Source organism: Limulus polyphemus, unplaced genomic scaffold (assembly GCF_000517525.1).
Source record: "Limulus polyphemus unplaced genomic scaffold, Limulus_polyphemus-2.1.2 Scaffold2607, whole genome shotgun sequence".
Classification (NCBI taxonomy): domain Eukaryota; kingdom Metazoa; phylum Arthropoda; class Merostomata; order Xiphosura; family Limulidae; genus Limulus; species Limulus polyphemus.
In genome coordinates this window covers 32,946-47,260 of record NW_013668217.1, presented here as the reverse complement: position 1 = coordinate 47,260, position 14,315 = coordinate 32,946, and the positions used below count along the sequence as shown (strand labels likewise).

General features: G+C 35.4%; 1 protein-coding gene across 1 annotated transcript in view; it reads left to right on the top strand.

The window, feature by feature from the left end:
- LOC106467419 (hepatocyte growth factor receptor-like) overlaps positions 1-14,315 on the top strand; it is a 75,006-nt gene that overhangs the window by 35,705 nt on the left and 24,986 nt on the right. The window contains exons 5-9 of the mRNA XM_022395598.1: positions 1,924-2,064; positions 10,191-10,361; positions 11,536-11,684; positions 13,628-13,763; positions 13,959-14,095. Coding sequence (XP_022251306.1) covers positions 1,924-2,064; positions 10,191-10,361; positions 11,536-11,684; positions 13,628-13,763; positions 13,959-14,095 — 734 coding nt within the window. The remainder of the gene's footprint in view (positions 1-1,923; positions 2,065-10,190; positions 10,362-11,535; positions 11,685-13,627; positions 13,764-13,958; positions 14,096-14,315) is intronic.

Below are 14,315 nucleotides of genomic sequence, written 5' to 3'. Positions count from 1 at the left end.
TTTTTTTTAACCGTGCATTGCATGTCACTGCTTTTCTCTATTGTTAACCGTGCATTGCATGTCACTGTTTTTCTCTATTGTTAACCGTGCATTGCATGTCACTGCTTTTCTCTATTGTTAACCGTGCATTGCAAGTCGCTGCTTTTCTATTTACGTACGTTTTTTCAATAAAGCTGAAACCTAATTGGACTAGACAGAAAATAAATATTGAGCTTTTACAAGAGAGGAATGTCGTTTTATCCGATGGCTTAACTTAATCTCAGATAGAAAAAAAAAGGGATTTAGCCTCATTGAAATTGTAAAACTTTGAAAGTTGATAAGCAGGCTTAGCTAAGTAATAAAACGTGTACAGAAACTCTGGATTTATCTTCAGATGGAGACATAACACAACCAAGTTTAAGTAGGGCGTGCAATCAGTACAACGAGCCTCATTCAAGCATGCTTCTGTCTAGTGAGATGTTTTAAACACGACTTAGCATCCAATTGACACCAATGAAGAGTGTTCGGACTGCATGCAAAAACTGTGTGCACTACTTGTTTGATTATAAATCACATAAAATATTCATTTGAAAGTTCTGGCTTCTGTCTCAGGCTCTGAAGTCTTACAAGATCCATTTTTTCATATATACATTATATATATATATATTTATTTCTAGACTCCTCAGAATTATATTACACCATATACTGTTATCAGTGCAAAAGAAAAAAGTCTCATCTATAGCCAGCTTATAAATGTTTCAAGTAAGGTCTGTATATTATCTACCCTTTCTGTACAGCTAATGTGTTTATTGCCTGCAGTGAAAAATGATATGTCAGAATATCCTAACTTTGAATATCTACAGATATTTAAAAAAAACAACAACGACAACATAATCTATAAGGAGAAACAAACGCTCTGTTTTAACCATCTTCTTTTCTTTCTCTCTGTTTTTCTTTTAAATCTGTTACAAAAATGTATATTTATAAGTACGTCATATATTTTGTGTGCATACTTGTGATATGCTTCTTTAGTTGCATCCCAGAAATACGAATATATATTTAAATTTCATTATGTTGTATCCAGCTCATACAACATCAAGAAACTGACGTAGGTGAGAGTTCGAACTAACATTCGATATTCTGCCCTCAGAATTCTTTTATTACCATATCTGTTGAAGTTATTGTTAAACAGGTACAGCGGTAAGTCTTCGGATTTACAACACTAAAATCAGGAGTTCGATTCCTCTCGGTGGACACAGCAGATAGCCCGATGTGGCTTTGCTAGAACAAACACACAGACAGGTACAATTGCACGTGATAAAACCGTGTAAAAAGAAAACCTTCTATGAGTCTATTGTTGCTTTGAGTCTATTGTTGAACCCGTAATTTCTTGGTTACCTTTATAGATTACGAGTTAATTTCGCTTCACGAGCTGTTTTAAATTCTTGAACTATTGGCCAGCAGTCTTAACCATTCAAAAGAAATTTATTTATTTTTACCAAGTGAAAGCTTTGTAAAAAATATCAGGTGTATAGATGGGTAGAGGATAGGAGGTGGGATCGAACATGGATAAATGTATCTAAAGAAATCGCACGGTGGTTTCAGTTTTTCTATAAGTCACATAATGTAAAATATGCTTTTCAACTTCGCACAATAGAAACTAATCGCCTAATAGAAAACTTTCGACAAGGAGATAATTGATGAAATATCCTTGTATATTTAAATTGAAATCGTCAGGATACTAGTATGGAGGCTGCTTTCGCTTATCAGTGAAAAATCTCGGCTAAAGAAAAGGTTAAAAGAAAACTTGTATAAGCCAAAAAGAACCTTCGTTTACTTCTTTTCTATAGGTAAACTTCCTAATATTTTAAAAGTAAAAATATATAATAAAAATTTTTAAATATCACACTATATTCGTAAATAATTTTTATGTTTTTTTCGCAGGTTAAGTTAGAAAAACAAATAAGCGACAGGCCTCTTGTTACACACAACATTGCAGACCCTAATTCTATGGATAAAGCAATTCGGAGATCTAATTCATTCGATGTTACCCATGAGAACTTGTACCTTCTAACTGGGAACAAGGTAAGTTAAGTTTACGGTTTCGTTACTTTTCATATGTTAAGTAAATTGAAAGACAACGTTTTGCTGCAAGAGTGGGAAGATGTTGTATTTATCTGTTAGCTATAATACACACGAATGAATTATGTATTTACCTTTCTCTCACGCCATTCACCAATAAAACCTGGTTGTTACATATAGGAGTAAGAACATGTAGTAGATGTTTTCTTTCTCTCACTCCATTCACCAGTCTCCTATATATAACAACCAGGTTTTCCAGGTTTTATTGGTGAACCGAGTGAGAGAAAGAAAAAGAAAACATCTACTACATCTTCTTAGATGTTTTCTTTTTCTTTCTGTCACTCCGTTCACCAGTAAAACCTGGTTGTTATATATAGGAGTAAGAAGATGTAGTAGATGTTTTCTTTTTCTTTCTCACTCCATTCACCAGTAAAACCTGGTTGTTATATATAGGAGTAAGAAGATGTAGTAGGATGTTTCTTTTTTCTTTCTGTCACTCCGTTCACCGGTAAAGCCTGGTAGCAAATATACAGCACTAAGTAGACATTTTTCTTTGTTCTCTCACTCTGCTTGCGGTCCGGCATGGCCAGGTGGTTAGGGCGCTCGACACACAGTCGCGAGTTCGAATCCCCGTCCCACCTAACATGCTCGCCCTTTCAGCCGTGGGGGCGTTAAAATGTGACGGTTAATCCCACTATTCGTTGGTAAAAGAGTAGCCCAAGAGTTGGCGGTAGGTAATGATGACTAGCAGCCTTCCCTCTAGTCTTTCACCCCGGAATTAGGGACGACTAGCGCAGATAGCCCTCGTGTAGCTTTGCGCGAATTTCCAAACAAACCACACTCACTCTGTTTAATAGTATGGCTATGTCATTTATTCTTCAGCACTGAATTAATATCTTCTTATTAAAAAAAACAAGGCTATTATTTTATGGACAATCTTCGTTTTTTATTATTTATAAGTTCCACAAGTTTTTATAAAAGGCTTCATCTTTGATATCAAGCAAAGTTTTACATGTTGAGTAGGTTTAGTGGTAAATAGAATTCTCGAAAACACTGTGAAAGAAGATCTTCGTAATAGTACATGTTTTTTGTTACTGTTAGTTTGTGATCAATATTTCGGATTTTTTTACCTGCTGCAAATACTTGTTTTACTTGTTGGGAATAGAATGATATGTATTGTACAGGGAAGTACGAAAATAATAGTACAGCATCTAGTGGCAGTAAAGTTCGTATTTTTCTTTCTGTAGCACCAGTTTTAAGTTCTAAATTATATACCATTTACACCGTGTGTTAGATAGTTTATTGTTAAGCACAAAACTACTCAATGGGTTATTTGTGTTCTGCCCATCATGGCTATTGAAACCCGATTTTAAGTGTTACCGCTGAGCCACCAGGGGGCTACACTGTTGGTAAACAAAGATTTGTTTGTTTGTTATATAATTCGCACAAAGTTACACGAGGGCTATTTGCGCTAGCCGTCCCTAACTGGGGAGGGGGGGGAGACTAGAGGGAAGGCTGCTAGTCATCACTATCTACCGCTAACTCTTGGGCTACTTTTTTTACTAACGAATAGTGGGATTGACCGTCACTTTATAACGCCCCACAGATTGCGAGTCGCGCGCCCTAACCACTTGGCCTAAACATAAAGGATAACTGTGTATTTTATTTCCACTGTAATTTTGGTGGTGCATCATTGGTTTGTATCAAACATATTCTAAAATGCAATTACTCTCAATAATATGGCAGTGTTTATAAAATCATCATCGTCACAAGCATTTCTGAAAAAAGAAAAAAAAACGCCGAAATGTTAAATATTGTTAGCTGGTTTGTAAACAGCCAAAATAGTAAAACTTATTTTACATGCTTATTATGCATAGATTTGATACAATTTAATCGGTGAGTACATGGTTATGGGCTCGCCTTTACCCTAGGCCCCCCAGTTGCACAGCGGTATGGCTGCGGACTTACAACGCTAGAAACCGGGTTTCGATACCCGTGGTGAGCAGTGCACAGATAGCCCATTGTGTAGCTTTGTGCTTAACTTCAAAGAAACAAAACATTTACCCTAGTGTTCAAACACTGCATTAATTGTAATCATTGTGATTATGTTAACTGCATTTTGGTTTTAATATAATAAAGATATCCACGTTATATTTATCTTACCATTGCATTACACGTTGAAATAAAGGTTATCTGTGGGGAATTACTTCTGCGTTATTGGCCAAAAGGGGGACACAGCCGTATCTTTCAAATCTTCAACCCCCTTTTTTTTTCTCCCTTGTCTCTGATCGTTATTTTTCAACAATTAAAGTGGTCTTTTACATAACGTCTTCTGTAGGAATTTGAAATATAATATAGCCTTGTTTATACTAAACTCGAGGAGAAGCACGTGATTTCTTCACATTTGTTATTGATTTTTTTTTTTTTTTTATAGAGAACGAGTGTCGAATATAATTTTTGGTATCAAGTTTCAAAGATTGTTAGTTAGCTTTCAGAAGTACTTTTCAAAAAAGTTTGATAAATATTGTAAAACAATCATGTCTTTAGCCTAACTTGTATTTTCATATTGCACTAATGATGGATGAAACGATGAATAATTTTATTAATAAGAATGTTTTACTTTCTTTCTATAAGTTTATTAATTATGAATGCTTTACTTATTTTCGTAAGTTTATTAATTATGAATGTTTTACTTTCTTTCGTAATTTCATTATTTATGGATGTTTTATTTCTTTCGTAATTGTTTGCTTAGAAACAAAGTAAAAGCATTAAAGCGAAACTCTGTTTTAATAAGATAAAGAACTACAGCAGGTATAATGTTAAGAACATTTTACTGGTGACAACGCCACCTGATTTTGTTATGCTGACGTGGTGTTCAGTGTTCACCATGTTAAGTGACACCTGTTTCCAAATATGATCAAAATAAATGCGACCAGTGTGGCTGTAAAGGGATATTCCTAACGAGAACCCCATTTGTAGAGATGATCTTTAGATCTTGTTGTCATTGTTTACTTAGAAGAAAAATATATTTTCATCAAACACCAAAGAAATGTCTGAAAAAATTATGTTTGTAGTTGTTATGTTACTACAATGTATCTTAGTTAAGATCTTTGTGTAATATTTGATATGTAGTCAACTGGACTAGGGTAATGTATAGTTTTGGCCCACTTCAGGCAAAGAACAAAATACAACTAATTATGTTCAAATTCCAATTTGTATTTTGTTCTTTGCCTGATGTGGGCCTAAGGCCGAAACGTTGTAAAATAATTACATTTAGTAAGAGTGTAGAGAACATTGATATCTACTTTTTGTTGTTGTTGTTGTCTAAATTTATTAGAGTAACGTGCTTCATTAACTGTGCTTTTTGTAGGAGAACAACACACGAGATAAGTGTAGAAACCCGGCTCTCAACCCGTCACTCATAAAGCACATAATTGTAGGAAATTGGGTCTTAACCCGTTACTCCTACAGCACATGACATAAATATAGGAACCCGTCACTCTTACAGCACGTGACATGAATGTAAGAAACCCGATCTCAGCCCGTCATTCCTACAGCACATGACATAAGTGTAGGAACCCGGGTCTCAACCCGTCACTCTTACAGCATGTGACATGAATGTAGGAAAACCCGGTCTCAGCCCCTCATTCATACGGCACGTGACATGAATGTAGGAACCCCGGTCTCAGCCCCTCATTGATACAGCACGTGACATGAATGTAAGAAACCCGGTCTCAGCCCGTCATTCCTAAAGCACATGACATAAGTGTAGGAACCCGGGTCTCAACCCGTCATTCATACAGCACGTGACATGTAGTGTAGGAACCACGATTTTTGTCATGTGCTGTAGGAATGACGGGCTGTAAGGATATTATGTGTATTATAAAACAATAAAAAAAGAAGCAAGCCTGACCTCAAAAGGTAATAATTTCATACTCGAATTCCTTTTAGCGTTGAATGTTAGTCCTTTTGTGCTGAATCCGTGGTAATCAACATATTGTGTGCTCTAACCAAACTAGTTCAGGTTAACCAACAGTGTGTGCTCTAACGAAACTAGCTCATGTTAACCAATAGTGTGTACCCTAACCAAACTAGCTCATGTTAACCAATAGTGTGTGCTCTAACCAAACTAGCTCATGTTAACCAATAATGTTTGCTTTAATCAAACTAGCTCATGTTAACCAATAGTATTTGCTTTAACCAAACTAGTTCAGGTTAACCAACAGTATGTGCTCTAACGAAACTAGCTCATGTTAACCAATAGTGTGTACCCTAACCAAACTAGCTCATGTTAACCAATAGTGTGTGCTCTAACCAAACTAGCTCATGTTAACCAATAGTGTGTGCTCTAACCAAACTAGCTCATGTTAACCAATAGTGTTTGCTTTAATGAAACTAGCTCATGTTAACCAATAGTATTTGCTTTAATCAAACTAGCTCAATCTAACGTAGTATACATTCTAACCACACTAGCTCAGGTTAACCAACGGTGTGTGCTCTAACCAAACTAACTCATGTTAACCAATAATGTTTGCTTTAATCAAACTAGCTCATGTTAACCAATAGTATTTGCTTTAATCAAACTAGCTCAATCTAACGTAGTATACGTTCTAACCACACTAGCTCAGGTTAACCAACGGTGTGTGCTCTAACCACACCAGCGATAAATCTTTGGTAGAATCCTTGACTTAATAAATACCAATGGCAGCTTTGAAACTTATAACAGGAAATGTAATCCACCTATAAAACAAAATAAATACTGCTCCATTAAGAAAGTTAAGAAATGTAGAAAATAGCAAGAAATCATTTCTGGATTTCAAAATAAGTAATTCCGCTCCCAAAAATCTCTCCATCGGCGCTCGTTCCTTAACTCATTTCCTTCAAGTCAGAATCCATTTCTTCGGCAATGCGTTGAAAGAGAGAAACTAAGTACTGATGTAATAACTGACTAATAAAAATCTACACGTTTATATAAAATACACGACATTGTTTATAAGCAAGGTGTGTTTGCCAGAAAATGTAAACAAAAACAACTAAGTTGTAAGTTGCTTTTTCTACGGCGCAGGCCAAACACACACACACACAGTCGTTTGTCACTCCCCACCCCACACTGCTCAGGTGCTTAGACAACCATTTATCGTAACAGCACTTGGTAACTGTATAAATTTAAAATGAAAATTAACAGTAGGGGAAATAAAACAAGTGGATCCAAGTAAACCATTTTATTGTAAAAATATTAATTTGATGATAAGAATTTACAAGGTTTTGTTTATTTCAATCTTTATTATAAATGTACAACATTTCGACAGTATTATGTCATCATCAGGTCACTTATAAAATAACGTGCAATAACTGTCCAGAATTTTACATCGGAGAAACCGGAAGAAAATTAGAAACCAGATCCACCGAACATATTAAAAAAAAACCTCTCGTGTTTACCACCATTTTAATTAAAAAAAAACCACAGTAAATCTATACAAAGCACTGTAATTTTAAACAAAGAACCAAATATCAACGAACGCATAACATAGGAAGCTATCTTAATTGAACAAAACACCAACACTCCTAGGTACCAAGATATCTTTACTAAGCTGTAAAGCAATCTCCGGTCATGTGACCTCTTCTATCCATATTGTATATATATATTCATGTATCTCTGTAAACTTCTTGTCCCTGATGATGACATAATCTTTTAAATATAACTGACGATGTATATTTATAATAAATTTTTCTTCATTACCCATCTAAGATATCTATAAACGTTTATTTTCTAACCATATTTTTCATCATATATCTAGTCAGTTACCAAAATCATGCCCAATGAGAAAGTCTAACGTCGGAATGATGAATGATAAATTGAGAGATTTGAATGAACGCATCGAACTCAGCTTAAATCTTTTCTATAAGCGTTGCTTGTCACTAAATTTGGCCCGATTTCTGTTGCTTGTAAGAGGATCTTGCATGAATCCGAAGTTTGTTTGGTTTAGAGCAAAGCCACTTTGAGCTATCTCTTTTGTCCACCGCGGAGAATTGAACTCCGGATTTTAGCGTTCTGAGTCTGTAAACTAACTGTTGTCCCACCGGAGACGTATCCGAAGAAAGTTAAATTGTAGACATAAAGAAATAAACCATTATGTGAAGAAGTCTTGGTCATAAGTGGATGAGTCATCTACGTGTGTGTGTATGAGTTGTGGTGGGATAGTGAGGAACTATTTTTCACAATTTATACCACCATGTTTTTTACGTTATTTATCAACCTTTAGCTGTACTACTCACGTGCTCATCTTGCGACTATGACTCAGCTACTGAAGTTGTTACATAAGCATATACGTACCCAAAATACAAAAACTCGTAACGTGTTTTTTATTGATATATATTTTTTTTATCCTGAGTAATTTGTATAGTATCAGATGCTCACATCCACGTATGAAAGTATCGCAGTGGTGTTTACAGTTTGTCGTAGACAAAACCTAACAGTGGTGAAAATTAAGCTCTCTCTGTCTATTGGGTCTAGAGCTTAGGGCGCTTGACTCACAATCTACAGGTCGCGAGTTCGATTCCCGTCACTGAACATGCTCGCCCTTTCAGCCGTGGGTGCGTTATTATGTGAAGGTCAACCCCAAGAATAGCCCAAGAGTTGGCGATGGGGGTGTTGACTAGCAGCCTTCCCTCTAGTCTATCACTGCCAAATTAGTGACGGCTAGTGCAGATAGTCCTCGTGTAGCCTTACGCAAAATCAAACAAACTATATATTGCCTTTCGATAGCTCAGCGGTAAGTCTGAGAGCTTATAAAGCTACAAATTGGATCTCGATAGCCACGGTGGGCAGGGAACAGGTAGCTCATTGTGTAGATTTGTGCTTAAATAAACAAATCTCTACTTATCTATCTACACACATTTGTTTCATACGTTCTGTTCCAGTTTACACGTTATCCAACGCCGGCTATTAATAGTGCCAATAAATTAGTTTCTGACGTGGTATTACTAATAACAAGGTATTTCTAATGAAAGTATCCCGGTGGCTCAGCGCTAAGCTCGAGTGCGTATAATTCTAGGATTTGAGGCTCAATCCCCGAGGTACGGACACCACGCAGGTAGCCAATGTTTACTTTTGCGCTTGTTAAACAGACGATTTATTGGGCTTAATTTAATTACGTTAACTACACCTTTATTACACACACAGACATACATATGTATATATAGAATAATGCCCTATATGTGAAGTAAATATTTACTGTATTACGGATCTCAATTCTCAGTATTTCCGGTACACTTTACTTCCCTTTCCTTGGGGCTGAAAGTTGCGTAATTTCTTATTTTCACATTTGGCGATTGCTTCTAAAGTTGAGTGAGTAATCATTATTTCTAAGAAAACACGCAGTCGCCATAATTCACACTTTATTGAGATATTAATATTCTTCGTAAAATCTAAATTATTTTTGGACCAGTAAAAACTATGTGTTCATTACCATATTGATCCCTTCAAATATACACTTGGTGGTCAACTTAGTAAATGATAAAGATGAAACAGTTTTTGTCATTATTCAAGGAATATATCTGGGAAATAACGGATCTGAAGCTAGAGTTAGCTTTCAAGTTATTCTTATGACTAATGATCATTCAGATACTCTGATGATGACGCGACAAAAAACTAATCTCAGCTCCAATGAAGTATAAATCTATCTATTATGTAAGAGAGTGAAGAACAGCTTATAAAATTCGAGTTACTAGTTCCCAGTGATAGAGTATTCAATTAAAAAATACAATATCAGGTATTGCGATAAGGGTAACCTTTTAAAATTTGTAAGCAGTTGGAAAGGTTTCATTTCAGGCAAAATACGTATATAGAAATTTAACGTTACGTAAAATATGTTTAAACATAAAATTTAGAACAAATATATGAGATTTTTGTACAATGCCCTAGGATATCGCCAGCATTGACGCATAGACTCTTTTTTTTTTTTAAGAAAGTGAAAAATACACTTGTGTTTTGTATGGTTTAATTGAAAAAAAACAACAACAAAAAACTTGTGTATATGAATAATTTAATTAGTATACAAATCATAACTAATAACTTAGTGATTTTAACCTTTGTTTAATATGACGTGTATTTTGTTATTTCTATTCAGGTAGTAAAATTTCCATTAGGTTCATGTTCGCTATACACCGATTGTGCAACCTGTCTTACAGTAGATGAACCCTTGCACTGTGGCTGGTGTGGATCGTACTGTGCTCATCGGGACGAATGTGACAACTCGTCAGTTTTATCCCACGTTAACTGTCCTCCAATAATTCAAGAGGCAAGTGTAGCTTCCTAAACACATTTTCATTTAACATATTCAGATTTACAGTGGTTAAATATGTATGTTCAAACGCTTTTTCAGCCCACCACGTCGTTACAGTCCGTGTCGCCACATCTGGACATAATTTGTTTGACGACCGTGAATCTTGACAATAGCACTACAGCGTAATTTCTATTGTAAATGTCTCCATTTTAAGGCTACCATGAGTCAAAGCACAACATTGCTCCTAGCATGCATCTGGTAAATGAGGACAACGGTTTTTCCAGCACCTGTTTAAATTGTCCAATAGCATAGAAATTCATAGATGCTTCGTCGGGCGATTTGACCAATATTTTTTCATATAACATAAATATCCGTTTCCTATTCCAGCTACTTGAGGCATGCGACGGTTTAACGGGCATTTCATGGAAACAAATTGTGTACACGTGACTTTTCCGGACGAAGATCCTTCTTGATTGTGTTGCCTGGGGCACTTGAACGTCTTTTGCCACTGACCTTTGTGTTCGTCGATCCTCACCTGTTGCAAGACTCTGCACTTTACTTATCATGGCTGGGATGCGACTTCTTGCAGGTTTCTTTCTAGATGATCCTGGTGCCTCAAGTTGATCCACGTTACTTTGTTTTATAATAACATTAAGAACGCGGTATATTCCCGTCTTGAAAATAATAAATATCATCTTATTGTATGAATATTTTGTATTGAAAAGGGCTGTTACACGCTCTTCTGAAAAGCAATCAAACTTTGGTGGTATCAAAATACCTACCAAATCACCAAACAATATTACAATGTAATTCGGATGCGTGCTTTTTTTTATCCCGAACATAGAAAAACTAACGAAAACAAGTTTCAGAAGCAAAAAAATTGAAAAAAAAACTTTTTAATGTTAGAATCGATCTTTGGCCAAAAATCAGCTCAGAGCTTCAATTTATGTCAAAATTGTTATTTATCGACTGTGATAAACAAAACTCGGTAGCTGTAAAATACAAAGGGCTGAGTACATTATATTAAAAGGATTTGGAATAAGCACATTAGTAGCCATGTAATAACAAAAGCCGATATAAATCGTGGTGGAATAAAACTCCTGTTTCTTTTCATTTGCGAAATTAAATTTTAAAACTTTGATCTTTTTTATAAATAAGCTATTTTTTACATTTACTTTTTTTTTATCAGTTTTCACCTAAAACAGGGCCGTTGGAGGGAGGTACGTTGCTTACAATAAAAGGAGACAACTTTGGTTCAGCTCAGAGTGGAGGCAACGCAGAGATTTCTGTTCTTGTAGGCGATGTAAGCTGCTCTTTGGTTCACTGGAATAAAACAATGTATGTTGGTTCTGTTTAACTACTCACTGTTTAATGCTTTTGAAAAAATTCAAAAACATTTTAAAAAGAAATAAATCCGAAGAAATATTAGGCACATAACGTAGAAGTTATGTTATCGTTTCTTTATCTCTCAGCAGGATTCAGTTTCATACAATATCACAAATCCCCCCCCCAGCTCACACACACACACACACACACTCTTTAGACTGTCAGTTGCTTAGCGTGAGTTCCATGGTGGGTCAGCGGTACGTTTACAGAATTACAAACAAAAATCCGGGGTTCGATTCCCCGCAGTGGACATAGCAGATAACTCAGGAATTATTTAGTTAATAATGCTTTGTTGGGGTACATAATTGTCACGGTTTAATAAACTTAAATTTATCAAGTGTGAGCCGTTTTATATCTTTTTGGGAAGATTAGAGAAAATCAACTGAGTTTTGTTTGTCTTGTTTTACTTTAAGCGCAAATCTGCACGCATTGCAGGAATTGAACCGAAAATATTAGTGTTAAAACCTTAAACCTTAAGCAACCTGAGGATTGTTCTTGTTGTTATTTGTTATAAAGCACAAAGCTACACAAAGGGCTATCTGTGCTCTGCCCACCGTGGGTATCAAAACCCGGTTTTTAGCAGTATAAATCCGCAGACATGCCGCTGTACCACTGGAGGCCAACCTGAGGAGGGGGGGGGGACAAAGGCTACTGTTGACAGATCCAGGAAATATTCTTGATACTGGAGAAATGGTGTTCAATATTTTTTTCTCATTTTTCAAAGTTTGTAATATTGTGTTTTTTCAATGTAAATATGCATTTATAGTACAGAACCAATAGAATAATCCCTAAATTATTATCGTAAGTTCACTGATTTAAAAAGGAAAAGAGAGTGACATTATGGATATTCTAAAGCTCTCCTGCGATGCTTCCCTTGAAATATGGCCTTTTTTGGAGAGCAGCCATGTCAATGCTTATCCACTCCTCCAGTACAATTTTCCATAAACCGGCGAACACCTTTGTTCTTCGAGTTATAAGTGCATACTTAAGTAGAACAGAAACACAAAAATCTCCATTAGAACTTAACAGGTATATAGTCAAACGGTATTGATATGATTCGACTTTCTTCGGCTGTATTTCTTATAAAAATAGCTGTTCACTTTGAGGTATACCCTCGTTATTTTGTTAACAGTAGCAGGAGATATGCTTAGCAACATCACAGTGACTATTTTAGGTCGGAAGGTTCTCTGTCTTTGTGAACAAGGTCATTAGCCTCGATTGCCTTGGGTTATGGTTATGGTTTTGTTAGTTTAAACTCACTGCTATTTGAGTTTTTTCATTCAAGTGGAGTACATTGAAAATTCCCATTTTCGATATATCGTATTATTTAATTTTACATAATTTAATGGTTTCATTCTCTTTAATGTTTCTCTCACTCTTGTGGCTACTGGCCAAAGTTTTGGGTATCTTACAAGACTGATCAAGACAGATTGCTGTCTATTTTTTTTACCATAGTTCTCTAACAATCCCGACATTCACAAAGAAATGGTAGCTAATTTGCGTGCATTTACATAATCTGGAAATTATTACCGAGTCAGATTTAAAAAACAACAACAACATCTTTATGACCTTGGACCCCACTAAGATAATAGCTGTTTATTCGCTCAAAATTACTAATTCCATTGTAACCAATCTCTGGGTTTGTTAACCTACCATCTCAAAAATAGCTTTAAACTAAATGGTATAGTACTTTTCATATTAATTTTGTTTTTCAAACATGATATAAGTTATTTAAAGTAAGGACGCTATTGAAAGAGGATTTGGCTGATTTAAAATATTCGTTCCGTATACTGCCGATTGCTTATTTAAATCCCATATTTCACATTCTCTAATACTGGATACATAGGTTTTTAAAGTAAGGTGTGATAGGCTTGTTGTTGTTTTTTCATTACCAGGGTCCAATGTAAAACTGGGGCTGTTACTGACCCAATGGACAGTGAAATTAAAATGTATGTGAAAGATGCCACGTGGACACTCGTGCAGTTTGATATGATCGGGAACATTACAAGTACGGATAGCTTTAGTTACAAGGTAGGTTGTGTATTAAACTTTCTTTTTATTGTATTGTTTAATTTCTCTGAAATATTAATGCGCAGTCATCTGGTTTTAAGAGCTTAATAAAATGTTTTTTCATTCTTACTAATGCTAACATTGAAAACGATTTTTTTTGAAGAGTTTAAGTAGAATGAGATTTTTTATTGTTTTCAAAATCAAATTTCTTCCTAGATTCCAGAACTGAGTGGAGTTACTCCTTCTCATGGACCTTATTCAGGCGGAACGAATTTGACTGTTATTGGGAAGAACTTGAACATTGGATACAAGCAAGAGATATTGATTGGTGATGTCCAATGTTGGGAAGTGTGGTAGGTTTCATATATACATTCGGGTCTGACTATTCTTTACGTAAATTTGACACAATACACAAAAAGAAGGTATTTAGGCTAGTAAGCGTTGGTGAAAATAAATTTTTCAATTACGTGAAAAAGGGGGCATGTTCGAAATGTTATAATAATTCTCATATAGTTAGTATTTGAACACAATTTTTCAACATTACACCAACCTTTGAAGTTTCTTTCATAAACC